Below are 22,811 nucleotides of genomic sequence, written 5' to 3'. Positions count from 1 at the left end.
GGAAAAGTGACTAAGGGCATGAATCATTCTTTTCTCCAGCTTCCTTTTGAGTGTCACTCCCTTCCCCTTGCTCCCCATTTACTCCCCAAAGCTCTTGAACAAAATTGCAGAGTATACAAGCATTTGTTTTCTGTTCTATCACCCTTCCACATTAGAAGTTCTGTCAATAAATATAAATATTCATTGAATGGATAAATGCTAGGTTCTGTCAACCATTCATAGCTCTAGCACTCAAGAAGCTTATGGTCTAGTAGGGCAGGTACAAATAAGGAGCAAAGAATTGTGACTTGTGGTGATCATGGAAGTCTATCTGTTCCCAGGGATAGCTATCCAGTTTGATGTTCCTTTTCTCTGCTGTTCCTAGTCTATAGCAAGTTGGCCTTCTTTTAGTTCTGTCCTTGGTACTTGTATTGAACACCTACTAATCTGAGACATCTTCCTCAAGCACGTATCTGTCCTCCCATTAAGTCTGATATGCATGATTAGTACTCCAAGCAGTTTCCTGGGCATGTTCTTATTGGTTCTTACAGATTCTTTTATTTAAGTAGCTTTTAAAACCCCTTGCTATTTAATTCTTGGAGAAGTTAGAGCTCAATAATTATGCTGTTATTTCTGTGACAGTGGGCTTCTCTTCCAAGCTCTATACGATTTCTTGTGTATTCTGTAGAAACTTATGTTCCTTAAAAAGAGAAAATGACTCTTTTACTGGTATCTTGACCTAGCTGCTTTCTAGGATGGACGCCCTAGTGAGGATTATCTCTTCACAAGCAATTTGAAACAGATTGTACTAGTTTTACCCTGCTGTTTAACAGAATGTAGATTTTCTCGTTTGGGAGATCTAGGTCAGACCCCAATTGAAATATAAACTGTTCAAGTTCATTTGTTGGTCTTCATTATCTATAGACATTCTCAAACTGGAGACAACTGGAAACTGCTTTGGACTGATGAAAACCACCCAAGTCTGTCTACATAGTCATCAGCACCTGTAGAGAGAGATGAAGTGACATAGATTATGGGCTAATAACAGCTGCTTACAGTTTGCATAGTGCTTTATAGTTTTCTAAAATTTTTAGTAAAAAATTTCATCTAATATTTAATTATTTAATCTGCATTGAGTCTTAAAAGTAAAAGGCCTTATTGTCTGAAGAACTGAAACAGGTGGCTGGAGTGTAGCATATCAGTTGGAGAGTTGTAAGAGCTTATTTTGGAGAGGAAGGCAAGGCCTAATCATTTAGGAATTGTGATAGCTAATTCTAGACTTTACCTGATACCTAAAGTCCAGTCAAGAGCTAGCTTTGCCATCTTCAAATTCTCTCCCCTTGCTCTTCTGCAATTGAGCAATCAACTGTATGCTTAGATTGTCCAGTAAGTGCTGTGCTAGCTAGTCTCCAAAGGTGACATGACCGTCAATGAAATATGCCTCCTGATACGCTTCCATGTTGGATCTGCACTAGCTCTGTGACTCATTTTAACTAACATGATGCAGCTGAACTGATGCTATGCCTGTTCCAGGGCTAAACTTTAAGACAACTTGAAAGCTTCTGTTTTTTGCACTTTTGGGGAATAATGAGCCACCATGTAAGAAGTCCAGCTACCTAGTTGGAGTGACTATGTTGAAAGACTACCTGGAGAGGGAGCAGCACTGAGAGTACCTTCAGAAAGAGAGAGGCCCCACCACTCTGGTTTCCCACCTGAGCCCATCCTTTCCCACAAAGGCGTTGGAAATGTGAGTGAAGCTATCTTGGACATTCCAGCTCCAGCTACCACATGACAACAGTCTCATGAGAGACTGTTAGACTAAGAGAAAAAAAAATATCCAGATGTCCTCAAGAAAATGACTTCTTGATGTCTCCAAGAATCATGAAAAATATTGAAATGAGTGGTGTTTTAAGGCACTAAGTTTTGTGGTGCTTTGTTACATAGTATCAGATAAATAGCACAAGTAGCTAGGGGACATTTTGAGTGGTAACTTTCTAGTGCAACAGAAATTATAAAACTGATTCAAGTAGAGAAATATCTAGAAATTCTGCTGTCAATCTCAAGAGTCTGGTGTGAGACAAACTTGTAAACAAACAGTCATAGCATAAGTGGTACCTCTCATTCTGCAGTTGGCTTTTGCATTCAACAGTGTCATAGTGATGTTTCCTATCGGGGTATATGGATTTTTCTTTCTTTTTGATTATAGTATTTCTTAGTGTGTGTGCCATAGTTTACTTAACAGTTCCCACTGTTGATAGACATTTACATTCTTTTATGTCTCAGTTTTCCATATTGCAAACAGTGATGCACAAATATGAATATATCTCAGGTAATTTAAACTTGTACTCCAAAATGGCTTTACCAGTTTATGGTACTACCATCCTTGACCATGCATTCTTTGGTTGCTATTTGTAAGGTTGAGAATGGTCATCTTTTAGTATTCAAATACAGAAGGTAAGAATATGCTATATAGGAAATAATATTTATTAGCAGCAAACATGAATTCTGGAATTAGTGAAATGACTTTAGAAAATTTTTGATTTGTCTGATTATTTAGTAAGGGAGAGAAAAATGCCCAACACATTCTGCAACATCTAAACTTAATATGCTATTGTCAATTTTTTCCTCAAAGGAAACTAGTGGAGAATCAACTACTGTATCATAAGTATGAAACTTGTGTTTAAAAAATTACAAAAGTTAATTAGACTTAAATCTTTTACTATGACTGCATCAATAGAGGAGATAGCAAAGACTGATAGAAGGAGTATGGACTTTATAGACCTGGGGTTTAAATCCTAGCTCTGCCACTTCAGTGTGGTAGTTGATGTGATACGACCCTTTATATTTTTATTCATTTAAAAAACTAGTTTGGAACACGTGGCAAAATGCGTGAGAATATAATTCTCTAAAGACTGTATGGAATAATACTACCTATCATATTTGCATCCATTATCCTATTTGAATTTTGCTAGCAGAAATAGAAGTTAATACTTCTTTTTGTACATGAGGGTTCGAAAATGACAGAATTTGAAAATGGAGTGCTAGGGTTAGAACCCAGGTCAAATGGCTCCTAGTCTAGCACTCTTCCCTTTAGGTCACATTGCCTGGTGTTCTTTTGGTTCCCTTGTAACTAATTCTTAGTCTGTTTCCATGTTAGTGTATTTGTCTAATGTTCCACCAGAGCCTGCAAAATGTTTAGTCCCTGCTTTGTGTGAGTAATAGTGCTAAGCTCTTTTTGTTGCCTCATCCATTTTCATTTAGAGATTACCTCAAGTGAAAAGGAATTTGTTATTCAGAAGAAAGCTAAGCTGATAATATTTTTATATTACAATGATCCTCAGACTTTTTGTATGAAGCTACTATTTTCATTTCTGAAATAGTATGACCATGTAGTTGTGATAAGAGTCCCTTAGTTGAGAGATATAAAGAATATTGATGAAGATTTTTAGTTCTGTGAGAGAGATAATAATTGGTAGAAGTGTTTGGCATCCTTGTAGGAACACCATCATAACATGTATAATGGAAACGAAGACAAATCATAAAGACAAGCTACCATTGCAGTCCTTAATGCTCAATTTTGCTTTATGCTATGAATTTGTTTAGAAAGAAAGAGGGGATTTGATACATGAATAATGCTGATGTTTAAAATTACACTTTCTAAGACAAAATCTAGTTTCAGTTTGAGGACCTTGGAAATTATCTTGAATTCTCTGTATATTTGAAGTGTCAATGTATTATTTAATTTGTGAAACCAAAGGTAGGTTGGTATGTAAAACCTTCAGAGGACTCTACCAACTGCAACTCTAGAAATTCTTTTACCGCTGGTTCTTTTATTACCGTTAATTCTTTTTTTTTTTAAAGATTTATTGATTGATTGATTGATTGATTGCTATGTTGGGTCTTCGTTTCTGTGCTAGGGCTTTCTCTAGTTGCGGCAAGTGGGGACCACTCTTCATCGCGGTGCGCGGGCCTCTCACTATCGTGACCTCTCTTGTTGCAGAGCACAGGCTCCAAACGCGCAGGCTCAGTAGTTGTGGCTCACGGGCCTAGTTGCTCCGCGGCATGTGGGATCTTCCCAGACCAGGGCGCGAACCCGTGTCCCCTGCATTAGCAGGCAGATTCTCAACCACTGCGCCACCCCGGAAGCCGCCCGTTAATTCTTTTATTACTCCTTCTTAAAAGTAAAGCGCACATGCACACCTATGTGCTTAAGTCTTACAGTAGTAAATTATAGGCTCCAGAGAAATGCCTTATTTATGTAACTATTTATGTACATAAAATAGAAGTTTATTTCCAATTTGAAGAACTATCATAATTCTCTCCCTTTGTAATAATCAAAATGCAAGAAATATAGAACATGGAGATAATTTCAGGAAAGGCTTCATTATTTTTTAGCATGTTTAGATAGCAGATTATAGACCATTTAAAATTTTTTGTTTCTCTGTAAAAAACTATGATGATTAGTCTCTAGCCAAGTCCATTTCTTATCTTGATAGTTGTGTATGGCTTCTGTTGTGTATAAGAATGTATCAAATGTGAAGGTGACATAACACTTCTTTTTTTGATTTTTTAGATTTTTTAAAGATTTTATTTTTGTTGAACAGTTTTACATTCACAGCAATACTAAGAGGAAGGTACAGATATTTCTCATATACACTCTGCCGCAGCACATGCATAGCCTCCCCTATTGTCAACACTTCTCACCACAGTGGTACATTTGTTACAATTTGTTACAATTGATGAACCTATACTGACAACTCATAATCACCCAAAGACCATATACCTCAGTGTTCTCTCTTGGTATTGTACATTCTATGGGCTTTGACAAATGTTTAATGTCATTTGTCCATCATTATAGTATGATACAGAGTAGTTTTACTGCCCTAAAAATTTTCTGTGCTCCACTTATACATCCCTTCTTCCCCCACAACCCTGGGCAACTAGTTATCTTTTTATTATCTCCATAGTTTTATCAATACCTTTTCTTTACTTGGAATCATACTGTACCTACCCTTTTCAGATTGGCCTCTTTCACTTAGCAATGTGCAAGTAATGTGTACTTAAGGTTCCTCCATGTCTTTTCATTGATTGATACCTCCTTTCCTTTTCACACTATATAACATTGTTTGAATGTATCCATTTATCCATTCACTTGGTGAAGGCCATCTGAATTGCTTCCAAGTTTTGGTTATTATAAATAAAGTTGCTATAAATATCCATGTGCAGGCTTTTGTGTGGGCATTAAGTATTCAACTCCTTTGGGTAAATACCATGGAGGGCAGTTCCTGGACTGTATGGTAAGAGTATGTTTAGTTTTGTAAGAAACTGCCACACTGACTTCCAGAATGGCTGTACATTTTGCATTCCCACCAGCAATTAATGAGATTTCCTGTAGCTCTACATCCTCACCTGCATTTGGTGTTGTCAGTGTTCCAAATCTTGGTCATTCTGATAAGTGTTTAGTGATTTCTCATTGTTTTAATTTGCATTTCCCTGATGGCATATGATGTGGAGCATCTTTTCATATGCTTATTTGCCATCCATATCTCTTCTTTGGTGAGTTGTTTATTAAGATCTTTGGCCCATTTTTTAAATCAGGTTGGTTATTTTCTTATTGTTGAGTTTTAAGAGTTCTTTGTATATTTTGGCCAACATTCCTTTATCATATGTGCCTTTTGCAAATATTTTCTCCTGGTCCGTGGCTTGTTTTCTCATTCTCTTCACAATGTCTTTCACAGAGCAGAATTTTTTAATTTTAATGAAGTCCAGCTTATCAGTGATTTCTTTCATGGATTATGCCTTTGGTGTTGCATCTAAAAAGTTGTCACCATACCCAAGGTCATCTAGGTTTTCTCCTATGTTATCTTCTAGGAGTTTTGTATTTTGCGATTTACATTTAGGTCTGTGATTCATTTTGAGTTAATTATTGTGAAGAGTGTAAGGTCTTTGTCTACACGTATTTGTTTGCATGTGCATGTCCAGTTATCCCAGCGATATTTGAAAAGACTCTTTGCTCCATTTTATTGCCTCTGCTTCTTGGTCAGAGATCGTTGACTCTATTTATGTGGTCCCTTTCTGTACTCGATTCTGTTCCGTTGATCCCTTTATCTATTCTTTTGCCAATACCACACTGTCTTGATTACAGTAGCTATATATTAAGTCTTATAGTTGGGTAATATATAGCTTCCAATTTTGTTCTTCAGTACTGTGTTGGCTATTATGTATCTTTTGCCTTTCCATATAAACTTTAGAATCAGTTTGTTGATATCTACAAAATAACTTGCTGGGATTTTTTTTTTTTTTTTTGGACTAGGATTGCTTTGAATCTATAAATCAAGTTGGGAAGTACTGACATCTTGACAATATTGAGTCATCTTACCGTGAATGGAGTATCTGTCCATTAATTTAGTTCTTCTTTGATTTTGTTCATCAGAGTTTTGTAGTTTTCCCCACGTAGATCTTGTACATATTTTGTTAGATTTATACCAATTTCATTTTTGGGAGGCGCTAATGTAAATGATACTGTGTTTTGATATTGTGTTTTTAATTTCAAATTTTACTTATTGATTGCTGGTAACAATATATAAGAAAGAGATTGACTTTTATATATGAACCTTGTATCTTCCTTGCTGTAATTGCTTATTAGTTCCAGGAGCTTTTTGTCCATTTTAAAATATTTTCTACATAAATGATCATGTCACCTTTGAATAAAGAAAGTATTATTTCTTTCTTCCCAATCTGTATATCATTTATTTCGTTTTTCTTTGCATTAGCTAGTACTTCCAGTGTCATGTTGATGATCATCACCATTCTTTATCCTCCTTTCTGTGAGATCTATCTCTTAAAATTTTCTCCATTATATATTTTTTGCAGCTCACCAAAGCTCATCGACAAGGTCACATGGTGAAAGTAGATTGGCTGGACAGATTGACATTTAGAGAAATAGAAATGATAAATGAGGTGGGTTGTATCCCTCTTTTTTATTTCAAAATATTTTCTCCAGAATTTTAACTGAAAAATTTTTTAGAAGAACTATTTATTGCCAGGTATCTCTCAAATGTGGGAGCATTGAGGATTACCTCTAGTTGTGAGGTTTATGCTAATAAAAGGAAAACTTAGGATATCTACCTTTCTTATATTTTAGTGTTCTCTTGAACCCCGAAATAGGTAGTGGATATCATAAGTGTACTAAATATCATATAAGTGAAGCCCATGTTAAGCTTGATGCCTCACTTGTATGTTCTCTCTTTCTCCATATGGCAGTTTATGTCCAAGTTGATTGGATAAATCTGTCAACATAGTGTCAAAACAACCTCTTCACTTCAGTTACCTTAAATCATCAATAGCAATTCCTCTCCCCAATTAAGATATTCCTTGTCTTATTTAGTACATATAGGGCTGTGCACACTTAATGAGGTTACATGGTTCAAGTAATTTGTGTGCTTTCTTGATTTTGTGTATTGGTCCAGAATATGTTTAATGAAAAGATGGCTTCAGTGAAACTGTTAACAAAAGTTAGAACGACAAAAAAATTTTTTCTGTGCACTAGCACTGAAATACTGGATGTTTGGCCTAACATTCTATGTCTAGAAAGCAGAAATAATGGTTATATGTTAATCACATTAGGAGAGAGGAATAGCAATTTTGTGAAATGCATAGCTTATAGTGATCACCACATGGCACAACTGACTTGTTTTGTGTTCTTTCAACAGTTTTCAGCAGGTGGAAAGAGAAATTTGTCATTTTACAGTGAACACTTAGAAAAGTTAAATTCCGACATTGTTCATTTTTTAAAAACTAATTAGTAGTGTCTAACAACATTTATATTCAGTATGAATACTGGACATCTTTTCTAAATGTATTCATATTACATTCTTATATACTGAAACTGGAAGAAAATTTTACTTTTTTGAATTTTGATAATAGTCACATTCCAAAAATAGTTTAATCAAAATGCTTACTTATTTCTTTTTCCTATTTTTAATTAAAAAATATTTTAATTTTTCTATTCTTCAACTTAGATACCCCTGGGTGTAGAAAATGTAACATTAGAGCATGCTTTGCCCAGCCTTTTTCACTCACTGTATCTGCACTCTTTGAAAGATAGGAGGGAGGCCATTACCATTATCATAATAGATTATAATATGCTTCATAAAGCTGAACAGTTTAAGTGACCTCCTTAGATCTTTATGATTATATACATATAGATTTAAAGCCATTTTTCAAACTGTTTTGGGTCAGGACTAATCACCCTTTTAAATTTCATTTTATTTTCACTTCATTATTAATATATTTACTTTTTTAAGGGGGCACATTTATACACATAATCAGCATTTTACATGTTGGGGAAGAAGTAACTGTTCCCAGTGTATTTAAAGTCTATTGATAAAACTTTACAAATGATTACAAGTTATTTTAAGACCATTTATAAATTGTGAAAAACTTGTTAATGTTGTATCTGTTAAGCTCAAATGACCTCTGTCCTTAGTTACATACTTTGTTTTACTTTTGTTTTTTGTTATACTTATATTAATTTCTATAGTTAGATTAGTCCATATGGTTTAAAGGTGAACTGTTCTTTGCTTAAAATTATTAGAAATACAAAAATTTTTTTTAAATAAAATAATTCTGCAAATGTGTATGAAATACCTTTAAAATGTTATATAATAGAATTCATACTACTGAATAAACCAAAAATGTCATTAAGTTTGAGGAGAGAGTTATAAGTGAGTAGTAGACACTTCTGGATAAAACAGTAGTGCTGTATATAATGAAATAGTAGTGCTGTGTAAAACAGTGCATTTATAATAATGAAATAAAAAATTGTTACATTTTAAATTGTATTTGATAGAATCCATGTATTACTGAATTGGGAATAATGATACAAACTGATGTTGAAGAAAATCATTTTTCATAAAAAATCTTGTTTTTTCTTTTTTAGAGTGAAAAACGAAGTTCTAATTTCATGTACTTGATGGTTGAGTTTCGATGTGTCAAGTGTGATGATAAGGAATATGGTATTGTTTATTATGAAAAGGTATTTTCCTTGGAACTGTTTATGGTCTCTAAAGTAGAAGGGAGGGGAAACATTAAAAAAAATTTATTGTTTTTCCTGCTGGGATGAATTCTTTGGCTGCAGAATGGCAGCAGACAGCTGTCAGCAGCAGCTGTTTGTATATACACAAATCAAATCATATAGCTACAACAAGATTACAAAAGCTGATCACTCATGTAATGCAGTTCTGGGTTATAGAATTCAATAAATATGCAAGAGATTAAAAACTTTTTGATTAATTGTTCTGTAAATTGGCAAGTAAGACATTAGAGCAGTAGCTTCATTAACAAGCAGTGTCCATTTGAAAAGTAAAAAGAGGGAATCATATTTTTTATGTGGTAGGCTATTGAATGTTAAGGGTATGTTTGTTATTTGAGCGTGTATGTAATGTGTTGGAATTGTATATGTAACAATTCCAACAAAAGTATGCTTATGAAATACCTTATAAATGTTCATTTATATAATATATGCAGAATTAAGAAAACCATGTTATCAGGAGGCTGAGTGGTAATGAATATGAAGTTATGAATTTGCTCTAGTCTGTTCATTACCAAAAGAAAGTAGTTGTATATTTGATATCTAGCTACTTGAAAAATATCTGTGCCTTAAATGCTTATTGATGGGTCTTCATTTTAGTACTACAGAAATAATAGTATGCGTAGTTCAAAACCACATAAATTAGGTACCTTCTGTTATTTTGGAAGTGCTGAGACAAGTGCTTATGAGGACAGTGCGAATCAGAATCAGCGTGAATGAGGACAAGACTTTCGATACATGGCATAATAGAATAATATTTCTTCTAGCATAGAGCTAAGCTATATGCAGTTTATTTGTTCATTAGAAGCAGCACTTTTAAATTACCTTTACACATTAGTGTTATTTGTTAAAGTTGTCACAAGTAATTTTTTAAAAATATATAACTATTAAATTACTATTTGAAAGATGTTTTCATAATGAAGGTTTAGGGTTTGTATAGTTAACTTGTGATCATTTTTCTGGTACTTTTCAAGTTAATGTATTTTTCTCTTTAGCTTGTACCCCTTCCTAAAGTAAAAGGTTGGGAAAAGTTAACTTGTTTCAGCTTTTTATTTTATAAATAGTACTCTCTGGGGGAAAAAAAAGATAAGAAGGTAGACTATTTAATATTTTTTGTTAATTAATTAGAAAGACTACATTAAAAAGAAAGGGAAATGCAGGTGAGTGAAATTGTTTTGTTACCAATACATCTTAATAAAATCACTTTTTACATTTTTACTATATGTAATTTCATTAAAAGCAGTATTTCCTGCCCATATGGAGTTTATATTGCAGAAACATGCTAATGGTGATGGTACTTTCAATCATTGGAGACTTGAAGGATCTTTTGAAAGACAGCTTTGATGATAGATGAAATAATAACAGAATAGAAATTAGAAGAATTTCTAGTATTTTTGAAAAGGTTCTTGACCCCTTTCTACTGCTTCTTGAAAATTGCCCATAAATTAATGCCTGTCTACCTACCCTGTCATATTTCCACTTAGTGTAAAGATTGCTGGGCCAGTGTATTGAATCTAATGGAAATATACTTTCCTGTCACCTGTCTTTTGTGACAGATAGCCTTAGTGAAGATTACTTGTCACAGTTGGGCTGATAAATGTGTTTTCTGATGTTGTGACTGAGAACCAGCCTGTTAAACAATGGCTGTGGGAATTTGTGCTTTTCTCTAGGACTCAATTACTGAACCTAAAGTAAAGTCACAATACTTCCCCTCTTTCAGTCTCTCCTGATTTTGTTGCTCATATCTAAAATTGAAAATATGCTAGCATTTGGAAATTGACAGAAAAACTTGATGTTAAGTGTACAGTTGTGAGGAAATGAATTTCAACCTTAATTAGTTTATCCTTTTCCAGGATGTATGCAGTGACATTTATTATGCAGAATTACCTTTCTTGCCTGAATTGGATAAAAGTAAAAGCCAAAATTCTTCAAAAATGATAATACCAACAAAATAAGACAGATTTATTTCTTAAGAATTGATGGATTGATTCTTGCTATTCAAATTTGCATTGCGTTGAGTAAGTATCCTCTGAGAAGCAATGCTGCTGAGGTTCTAGTCGTATATAAGTTTGAGTAATGTTAACCCACATTTAAAATTCTACTTATCTGAGTGGAACTTAATTGTGATAATTTGAAAAATTACCAAAATCCACTTAGTAGTTTTTGCAAATGATGCGACAGATCCATTGTGCCATATTTTAATTATACTCTTTGGTTTCTTGTTCTAAGTTTGAAAATTAGGACATACTCTTTTGACTCAGTCATTATAAGCAAAGTTTAAAACAAAATCCGGACAAAGACAATCTACTAATTTCCAGACCTCATATCTCTAAAAACTATAATACAGACTTTTTTTATTGTTAGAGTTTATTTTTCTCAAAATATTTTATCAGCAACAAAAGGTAAAAAATGGATATGTATTTTAAAATATAGTTGAATGAAGATAATTTTTTAAAGGGAGGAACGATGTTCATTAAAAATTAAAATACATTAGAGTGCACATGATCATGTATGACATTTTAACCATTTGGTTAAAAAAATATTTTTAAAACTTCTTATGCTGTAATCCAGGATGGTGATGAGTCATCTCCAATCTTAACAAGCTTTGAGATAGTGAAAGTTCCTGACCCTCAGATGTCTATGGTGAGTCATTGTCAAATTTCTTATGAAAATTCTTTTTTCCAGAGTGATTATGACTTAGATCCACATCATACACTTTCTTTTTAAAAACTATATCTGTAACTACATTGGTTATTTAAAAGATTCATAAATTCACTTCAGCTATTGATATATGTAATCAGGTTCAGATGGAATCTTTACAAGAAATCTTAACACCTTAAAATAAGGTCAAGATAGTATAGTGTTGGGGAACCATTTTGTTTGAATTATTGAAAAAGCTATGGAATGCAGTCTTGAAGGACTCGGGGAAACAAGTATTTGAAAGATTGTCATCATAACAGAAGGGAAATTATTTCTACCAGAAGATAACACTAAGATCAATGGATGGAAATTTTAGGGAGACTGATTTTGTTGAAAAATAGGGAAGATTATTGTAACTACTAGAACTATTCAATTTGGATTATGGTGTTTTGGATGATTTTGATATACCTGCATTGAATTGTTGAGATGATAGCTCTCTCAGGAATAAGAAAGAGGAAGAATTCCTACTTTGCAGCAGAGATTTAATTTGATGACTTCAAATTTAGAAAGTTCCAGGCAAAAAATCCTTATAGCAACGTAAGAGATACAGTGATATTTACACTTAGAATTCATTTATATCACTCTGAACTATTTTCTCCTTATTTTATACATTTCTAATTAGATTAATTACCTTCCTAATCAGAACAAAGTAGATAAAAAGTAGTACATGGGAAGATAAAAACATGATGACTGGAGTAAATACAGTTCATTAGAGCAGGAAGTAATGGCTGATGGCCTAACATCAAAGGAAGAAATAGGGGGGAAAAGGGAATAAAAAGTTAGAAAACAAAGGTCACTCGGGAATCTTAGAAACAAACACCTAAGTACTTTCACAGATCTTATGCCTAGCATAATAAAATAAAGTTAATAGATCTAAAATTGACACTGTGGATTGGAAGAATCAACATTGTGAAAATGACTATACTACCCAAAGCAATCTCCAGATTCAATGCAATCCCTATCAAACTACCAATGGCATTTTTCACAGAACTAGAACAAAAAATTTCACAATTTGTATGGAAACACAAAAGACCCCGAATAGCCAAAGCAATCTTGAGAAAGAAAAACGGAGCTGGAGGAATCAGGCTCCCGGACTTCAGACTATACTACAAAGTTACAGTAATCAAGACAGTATGGTACTGGCACAAAAACAGAAATATAGATCAATGGAACAGGATAGAAAGCCCAGAGATAAACCCACGCACATATGGTCACCTTACCTTTGATAAAGGAGGCAAGAATATTACAATGGAGAAAAGACAGCCTCTTCAATAAGTGGTGCGGGGAAAGCTGGACAGCTACATGTAAAAGAATGAAATTAGAACACTCCCTAACACCATACACACAAAAAACTCAAAATGGATTAAAGACCTAAATGTAAGGCCAGACACTATCAAACTCGTAGAGGAAAACATAGGCAGAACACTCTATGACATAAATCACAGCAAGATCCTTTTTGACCTACCACCTAGAGAAATGGAAATAAAAACAAAAATAAACAAATAGGACCTAATGAAACTTCAAAGCTTTTGCACAGCAAAGGAAACCATAAGCAAGACGAAAAGACAACCCTCAGAATGGGAGAAAATATTTGCAAATGAAGCAGCGGACAAAGGATTAATCTCCAAAATTTACAAGCAGCTCATGCAGCTCAATATCCAAAAAACAACCCAATCCAAAAATGGGCAGACGACCTAAATAGACATTTCTCCAAAGATATACAGATTGCCAACAAACACATGAAAGAATGCTCAACATCATTAATCATTAGAGAAATGCAAATCAAAACTACAATGCGATATCATCTCACACAGGTCAGAATGGCCATCATCAAGAAATCTACAAACAGTAAATGCTGGAGAGGGTGTGGAGAAAAGGGAACCCTCATACACTGTTGGTGGGAATGTAAATTGATACAGCCACTATGGAGAACAATATGGAGTTTCCTTAAAACAACTAAAAATAGAACTACCATATGAGCCAGCAATCCCACTACTGGGCATGTACCCTGAGAAAACCATCATTCAAAAATAGTCATGTACCACAATGTTCATTGCAGCTCTATTTACAATAGCCAGGACATGGAAGCAACCTAAGTGTCCATTGACAGATGAATGGATAAAGAAGATGTGGCACATATATACAATGGAATATTACTCAGCCATAAAAAGAAACGACATTGAGTTATTTGTAGTGAGGTGAATGGACCTAGAGTCCGTCATACAGAGTGAAGTAAGTCAGAAAGAGAAAAACAAATACAGTATGCTAACACATATATATGGAATCTAAAAAAGAAAAAATCGTCATGAAGAACCTAGGGGCTAGACGGGAATAAAGACGCAGACCTACTAGAGAATGGACTTGAGGACATGGGGAGGGGGGAGGGTAAGCTGGGACAAAGTGAGAGAGTGGTAGTGTATATATGGACGTATATACACTCCCAAATGTAAAATAGATAGCTAGTGGGAAGCAGTCGCATAGCACAGGGAGATCAACTCGGTGCTTTGTGACCAGCTAGAAGGGTGGGATAGGGAAGGTGGGAGGGAGGGAGACGCAAGAGGGAAGAGAGATGGGGATATATGTGTATGTATATTCACTTTGTTATAAAGCAGAAACTAACACACCATTGTAAAGCAATTATACTCCAATAGAAACGTTAAAAAATAAAAATAAAATTGACACTGAATTTTCATTATAAAATCAAATTGTATTTTGCATTCTGGATATTTGAAACACACTAATGGTTACCTTCAAAATGGTTGAGAGTATTCAAGTTTTGTCATACTGGGACCATATTAACTCCTATCAAAGTGTCAGGTAAATGAGATGTCTGTATATTTAGTGTATTTTTTTCTAAAGAAAATGCTCATCAACAATTATAGGTTTAATATTATGGATGCTGTAATTAAAAAACAAAGATCTAGGACCTCTGTGAACAATTTTTAGTTTTAAATACAATCAAGATGAAACAAAACAAAAGATTAAGAAAAAAGCTACCCTCCTTACCCCCTATGTTAAAAAATTTTAATTTGTAGCCATTAGTATTAACTAAACAGAGGAATATATTTTAACAAACATTGAGTGCTGCTAAGCTGGTATATCACTGTATCAGACAATAAATTAGAGTCTATAGTTACAAGTGTGGTACTAGCACATGTACATATGCAAATGGACTGGTAGAACTGACTAAAAATCCCAGAAATAGATCCAAGTACATATGTAAATTGACGAAGGTGGCATTTCATCACCGGAGCATAGTGCTGGGGAATGAGCCATTTGGAAAAAGATGAAATTAAATCAAATCCACACATCACACCATACATAAGGAAAAACTCCAAATGAATCAGGGATTTAAATATTATAAAATGAAACCTTACTAGTACTTTACTGTCAGTGTAGGGAAAGACTTTCTAACGAGTCAAAATCCAGAAGCAACAAAAGAAATGATTGATAAATTTGACTATGTTAAAAAATTTGCATGGCAAAAACACTGTAACAAAGTCAAAAGACAATTGACAAACTGGGAGAAACTATTTGTGACATACAGCACAGACAAAGGACTGAATATCTAATATGTAAAGAACTCTTAAAAACTGAAGAATAAAGGACCAGAAAGCCAAATTAGGAAAAAAACATGAACAGACAATTCACACATACAAAAATGAATAAAATAAAGTCTCTTAAGCAAAGGCAGTATGTTCAAAACTAATGATTTTGGCCATAGGTAAAATAGTTAAGCATTTTGGTCATTCATTGTCCCTGCCCTCAGTTACTACTGGCAGTTAAACTCTAAGATGATAATACAATTATATCACGAAGTCACTAGTAGCTCATAGGAAGAGGGAGTGCTTTAATCTGAGTTGCCAGGGGAGATTTTGGAGTGAAGGTGACATTTGAGTGGGTAGAGGGTATAAAACCTTGAATACAATGGAGAGTTAAAACAAGAAGCTGGAATGGCATGCTCATGTGTGCCTGGTGAAGCATGAAGTATGCTTACTTTCCCTATCACCACAAGATACATAGGAGACTCAAGTTGTAACACGAATAAAATGTTAAATATTATAAACTGGTCTTAAGTATTTACTTTTCTGTTTCTAAGTGGCTGTTGAAACTGCTTACTGGTGAAATTTACATTGTTGGTTAATATTCTTAAATAATTTATAGGAAAATTTAGTTGAGAGCAAACACCACAAACTTGCCCGGAGTTTAAGAAGTGGACCTTCTGACCACGATCTCAAACCTAATGCTGCCACAAGAGATCAACTGAATGTAAGAGAATTTATAAAATATGAATTTAAAAATAATTAAGTGGGTATTTTGGTTGTAACTGATGCGATAGCACATCACTTAAAAGTGATTCAGACACAGGTTAATGAACCCTATGTAATTTCAACAACTTCACATTTCTGTAGTTTTATATCATTTTGGGGCATTCAGGAAATATATTAGCCCTAGAGACAGAACTGCAAATAGTGTATGCTTTCTTGATATAGTGTTCTTAGAAACTGGCCCTAAGATACATTGCCTGAGCTTCCGCTGACTTAACAAGAGAAATGTTTATCATTTGGGTGTGTTTATTTTTTTTTTTTTTCTTTTCCTTGTGTGTGTGTTGGGGGGAGGGGACTTTTTCCCTCATTTTTATTTTTTTAAAAATGTTTTATACAATTTTTAAGGGTTACTTTCCATTTGCAGTTATTACAAATTATTGTATCTATTCCCTGTGTTGTACAATCCTTGAGCCTATCTTGCATGCAGTAGTTTGGTTGGGGGGAGCTTTTGTTATTTGGATTTGTTGTGTCTTTGGTTGAAGTAAATTAGCTCTGTAATTACATACTTTTTTTTAATATGGAGCTTGACTTTTTATCTTTTTCTCCTCTTATACTCTAATATCCTTTTTGAACTGATAAGTACAGCAAATTTAAGTCTTACTTGGCTGCATGTATATTCTCCTTGCTTCTGTAATGGTTCAATTATATATATTTTTAAATGAATGAAAATTTTTAAATGAAATGGAAATATATAGGAATTTTTTTTTATTTGACAAAAGTAGTTTTTTTGTTTTCTTTGTTGTAGATTATTGTGAGTTATCCACCAACCAAGCAACTTACATATGAAGAACAAGATCTTGTATGGAAGTTTAGATATTATCTTACTAATCAAGAAAAAGTGAGTTTCTTGAATATTTTTTTTTTTTTTAATTTATTATTTATTTATTATTTTTTTTTATTTTTGGCTGTGTTGGGTCTTCGTTTCTGTGTGAGGGCTTTCTCCAGTTGCGGCGAGTGGGGGCCACTCTTCATCGCGGTGCGCGGGCCTCTCACTATCGCGGCCTCTCTTGTTGCGGAGCAGAGGCTCCAGACGCTCAGGCTCAGTCGTTGTGGCTCACGGGCCCAGTTGCTCCGCGGCATGTGGGATCTTCCCAGACCAGGGCTCGAACCCGTGTCCCCTGCATTGGCAGGCGGATTCTTAACCACTGCGCCACCAGGGAAGCCCTTGAATATTTTCATATATCAAATTATCTATAAACTTTGTTGCTAATGAGCAAAATGAAGTAAAACTGCCAGAGAAATACAGACTTATTCTCAAACTTGAAAAAAGAAAGGTTTATAGAGTAATATATATCGTTACTCCATTTTTTAAAAATTTAAAACACAAAGACACATGTACCTATTTGTTGATGTATAGACAATGTCTGAATGGGTTAAGTCAGAGAGACTTGGGTTCAGTTTCCAGCACTACAACTTACTCTTACTGGGTAAGGTGAGGCAAGTTGATTTGGAAGCTTTGTTTCTAATTATGACAACTCTCCTTCACAGGTGAGATAATACAGATGAATAACCTGGTTGGGTACTTAATGCATAGTAGGTGCAGAGTAAATGTTGACTCACTTTATCTTCATTATTCTCACCTCTTTGAGCCTGGGTAGCTGGCAAAAGGTTTATGTTATTTAAAGAACTATATAATTCTGGAGGAGATGTGGCTAGAGAGAGAGTATGAGAAATGTAATTTGAAATGGTAAATTGAGTTGGTGGAATGGCATCCAGCTTGGCATGAGGATAGAGGCTAGGTCAGAACTAGACATTTGCTTTCCATAATGAAACTATGGAGTAGATAAAGTTTCTGGAGAGAGAATTGGAATGAAGCAGTCAGTACTAGACTTTAGTGTAGAGACTTAGTTTTGAGGCTTACTATTTATTACTATTTATTGTCACAAAGAAGCTTTTTGACTGCTTTAGTTTCCTCATATTTAATATGAGTCCATTAAATTATAGTGAACTTTAAGTCTCTTCTAGTTCATAAAATAGTCGGTAAATTCTTAGAACATAGGTTCAAAGACTAACTGTTAAGGTATAATAATAATAACCAGCATTTATTAAACAAACACTGTGTGTCACGGATATTTGAAATCCCACAACAACCCCACAATATAGGTATTATTGTTAACTATTCTACAGATGAGGAAACCTGAGTCTTAGAGAGATTAAGGAACCTGTGCAGAATCAAAGCTTATAAATGCTGCTTCTTGATAGGCTCACATTTATGAGTTAGTAGAGAAGGTAGTCAGTGAAGTCATAGAAAAGAGGATTATACAGAATATACAGCATCATGTATGCCTTAACAGGAATTCTGAAATGCATTGTGGGCAAAACAGAGAAGCATCAGAAAAATTAATATCTGTCAGATATATAATTATGTGAGAATGAATGAATGAATGAATGTTTACAGTCTCATGAGATTGTCTTTAACTACTTTGTTAACTTGTTTTTCTGAAACAATTGTATTTCCTTTAGTCTCTAAAGTAAAGATAAAAACCCAGTTACAGCTCATTTTAACTCTTCACCTTTTCTTCTTTATCTTTTATTGATGCCTTCGGAAATTCTTTGTAGATGAATCATATTCATTCTCTTTTATATCTATAACAAGAATGAGAGAGGAATTTTAAATTTGCTATAGCTTTTGAGTGTTATTCTCTTTATCCCTGCAAAAAAGGAAAGATTCATCAGCAGAAGCACAGATTTATGATTTCTGTGTTTTATAGAAAGATTGAGTTAGTATCGTGATACTCTGTTAAATGAAGAATAACCTTGGTCACAGAAATTGCATCTTGGATGCAGCACAGTGCTGTCTAAAAATACGCAGTAAGATACTGAATTAAACTTGTTAGAATGTATAGGTTCAAGAAGCATAGAATAGATTTACAAAGCAGAACTCCCTTAGATAGAAAGGCTTCCAAGGAAAACTGTTTGTTTTAACAAGTCATCACTTCCCACTGAAATTCAATTACTTCTAGATATGTGCAAAAGAAATAAAATGCTCAAGTGATATAAAGTGTGTGACAAGTTTCATTTAACTAGTTGATTTCAACTTTTTGAAAGGTAGGTGATGAAACTTCAATTCTCAGGACATATTATAGGATTCTTAAGATCACTAGAGTAGAGTGAACGCTATTTTTTAATGTTTAGGAAGCACTTTTCAGAAAACCAAATATATATTGGTCTTGAAGTGACCAAAGGAATTATTAAAATAGCTGCATTTGTATCTTTGTAATAATTTAAAATGGGTTTTGTAGAAAATAAATACTCCTGTACCACTGTCCTTTAATTTATTTATAAAAGAAATTTGTTCAGTGCCAGCTTCTCAGGAACTGTGATTTAGGTTCTTTACAGTTGAGCCCTAAGGCTGAAAAGATTTCCTAGAGAGAAAGCAGTGCTCAGGAAACAAGTTGGTGGAAATTGGTTCTTACAAAGTTGTACTTCTTATTTATTTTTTAATTAAATTTGGTCTTTCCACCTATTTTTTTCTAAATGACCTGTCTTAAGTATTTCGGATAAAAAGCCCTCTAGTCTAGACTTGATGTTGTGCCTGAAAAGTTCACAGTAATAACTTTGTCCAACAAAATCAGTTGAATTTATGAAGTATTTTTAATTTTGTGGTCCTTAGCATATAGGAAGTGACTCATTTTTGCAGAACTCAAAATGTGACTATTGTAACTTTTTAAATTCAGCTTTAAAAAAAAAATTTCAGATTTTAACATGGTAAATGGCCTTTCTTATTAAAATGTTAATGAAAAATAACCGTTATATTAATTCCTTTCCATTATGCTTAGGGAACAAAAATAGTAGGAAGAGTCATAATGGTGAAGGTAATAGTGATGCACACTGAATGCTCTTATGAGGCTGCTTCTGAGACAGTGACATCAGGACAATAATCATATTTGTGCCTCCTGGCAAGAAGTTGATGGCAAACCATAGCAGAAATGAATTCAATTCAGCAAGCATTTGGTATCAGCTCTTGGCCTAGTGTTATTTAAGGTTCTGGGCTTTGAGGTATTATGTCCCTGTAAATTTCATATAAATTAAAACTGTTTTGGGGAAAAGATAATTACACACAACCAAAATGGAGAAGTAGAGGATAGTAACTGATAAAGGGTCACTGTCTTATTAGTAAACAGTTAGGTAATTACTATAATAGAGATGTGAAGGAGAACACAAGATCAGTGTGCTATGATATGAGGGAGGTTTTACAGAGCCAAGATTGGTCTTGAAGCTTGAACAAACTTTGATGGTCATTATTATTTGATGATCATTTTTCATGGTAAAGAAAAGCATGAGTAAGGCAGAGTGTTAGGTTCAGGAGACAGAAAAGTTTGTATGAAATGTTCTTTAAATAGAAAAGGTGGAATCAGAGTGTAATGAGCCTTGAATTCTGTGGTTCAGAGTTGGATATCACTGGCAATAAGAAACCCCTAAAGCAAACAGAATGTGTCTAAACAAGTGGTGTTTTAAGGAAGATGAACCAGCTGGATTGGAGCAGAGCTGAGAATGAAAAAAGAGACATAATTAGGAGGCTTATGTATGGATTTTGAGAGCTGTATTGGAGAGCAAAGGAAGGAGAGGATAATGTGTAAAATGACTTGGAGGTAATTCCCAAGAATTAGGCCTGAGTGACTGAAATAAGGAAATATGGCAAGTGGAAGGAGCAGGGTAAGAAGATATTTCGTTTTTGAATGTTTTGAATTTAAAATATTAGGAGAATAGCTGTGATACGGTGATGTAATAAGAAATCATATATTTGGTCTTCATCTCTGGTTCCTGGCACAGAGTTTCTAAAACCTTAGGAATTTCATGAGTGGTAAGGATGAGAGGAGTGTCTTTTGTTTTTCATAATAAGCCCCTTTCAACTATACCTGTATTTATGCTAATGAGGTGACTCTTGAAGAGTGGGGCTCATTGCCAAAAGAACGAAACCTCTGATTAGAGGGTTGGAATTTTCAGCCCCACCCTTGACCTCTGGGGAGGGAGGAGGGGAGATCGTAAAGGAGCTGGTGATGGAATTAATAACTCACGAATGGCTAATGATTTAATCAATTGTGTCTACGTTATGGAATCTCTGTGAAAAGCTATAGAGCTTCTGGGTTGGTGAATGCATCCATATGCCAGGAAGGTGGCACATTCCTAACTATGGGGACAGAAGCTCCTGTGCTTGGGACCCTTCCGGACCTCGCCTAATGTACCTCTTCACCTGGTTATTCATTTATATCTTTTATAATAAACCAGCAGTAATAAGTAAACTATTTCTCTGAATTCTTTGTGCCATAATAGCAAATTATTGAGCCTGAGGAAGGGTCATGGGAACCCCCAATATGTAGCCAAGCTGGGCTGAAGTATGGGTACCTGAGAATCCAGTGTTTGCTCTTGGCATCTGAAATGGGAAGCAGTCTTGTGAGACTAACCCCTTAACCTCTGCAATCTGCACTGAGTGTCAGAATTCAGTTAAATTGTAGGACACTCAGTGTCTGCAGAGAATTAGGAAATTGGTTCATGTGGACAACCCACACATTGATGTGCAAGGTGTCTTGAGTAGAAGAACAGGTTTTCCTTTAGCAACAAGGTAGTAATTCCCAGTAATTTAGTTGGTAGAAGTTAATATTAGAAATATATATGATAAATACAGTGTTTTCAACTCTGAAATGTGATCATGATTCTAAAAGTAGGAGATAACAATGAAGTGATTCTAAGGTTAACAAAATATTTATTGCTATTAATATAAAACGTGGTAATACGTACAATAATGTTAACATTTGATGCTGGACTCAACAGCAAAAATAGAATAACAATAATATCAGATGTTGAAATAATTAACATTTATCAACTATTATTATATATATATCCTGTTTTAAGCATTTATATTCATTAACTTATTTAATTTTTACCACGACCTTATGAGATAGATCACTTAAAAGTTAAATAATGTGCTCCATGTGACACAGTAATAATTGATGGAGCTGGAAATTAAGATTTGAACCCAAACACCTTGCCTTAGTCTAAAGCCTATACTATCTGTGGAAGCTCTAGGGATAAAATTGCGTTTGAATCCTGTACCTTTGTTTTACATAGATCAATAAAGCATCTTTAAAGGACCTGAGATTAAGTATCATCATTATTATAGCTGTCTTCAAATTGTTGCACTTCCTTTCTTTCTCATTACTCTTCTTGTTTCCTCCTTCATTCTATTATCTCCTTGTTTACATTTGTAACATTTAGCATTATCAAGTTGTGAAATCTTTGTACAGTGTCTTAAGTTCCCTGGCAGCAGTGTATTCCATAAATCTTACTAATAAATCTATAAATCTGAGAATCTGGGAGTTAGATTGTTTCAGTTGCTGAACTGAGTACATCAGCCTGCTGCAAGATTTGCTTATAATAAGTACATACCTGCACATTTCTATTAAGACTACTGATGTACTGTGAAATGGCAAAGCTTTCACTGTAGTTGTTTAAGAAGTATTGCTGTGTTTCCACATTCAGTCTAGAAATACATTTTGGAAGTGAAAAATAAATGCATAGAATAAGTTAGGGCAGTCCATGTTTTTATATGGAGAGGGAGCACTGCCCTGAATGGTGTGCAGGAGGTGCAGAAGAAATGGACAGCTATCCTTGGGGGATGCAGACTCCAGTTGTAGACATAAGAATGCCCAGAAAAGCACTTGGTAGTTAGAAGAGCATCATTCAAATGAAGATAGTAAAACTGAGGCAGCTAC

General features: G+C 34.3%; 1 protein-coding gene across 8 annotated transcripts in view; it reads left to right on the top strand.

The window, feature by feature from the left end:
• Positions 1 to 22,811, top strand: part of PIK3C3 (phosphatidylinositol 3-kinase catalytic subunit type 3) — a 161,681-nt gene that overhangs the window by 44,731 nt on the left and 94,139 nt on the right. For all 8 annotated transcript variants that reach the window (XR_014251495.1, XM_082416000.1, XM_082416003.1 and 5 more), the window contains exons 5-9: positions 6,853 to 6,939; positions 8,921 to 9,016; positions 11,642 to 11,713; positions 15,935 to 16,039; positions 16,844 to 16,936. Coding sequence is in view for 7 of the 8 variants with exons in the window: in XM_082416000.1 (XP_082272126.1) it covers positions 6,853 to 6,939; positions 8,921 to 9,016; positions 11,642 to 11,713; positions 15,935 to 16,039; positions 16,844 to 16,936 (453 nt within the window). In the remaining variant the exon portion in view is untranslated. The remainder of the gene's footprint in view (positions 1 to 6,852; positions 6,940 to 8,920; positions 9,017 to 11,641; positions 11,714 to 15,934; positions 16,040 to 16,843; positions 16,937 to 22,811) is intronic.

This window comes from Balaenoptera physalus (assembly GCF_965194825.1).
Source record: "Balaenoptera physalus genome assembly, chromosome: 12".
Lineage (NCBI taxonomy): Eukaryota > Metazoa > Chordata > Mammalia > Artiodactyla > Balaenopteridae > Balaenoptera > Balaenoptera physalus.
Note: the sequence above shows the minus strand (reverse complement) of the source record. Positions and strands in the feature narration are given on the sequence as shown.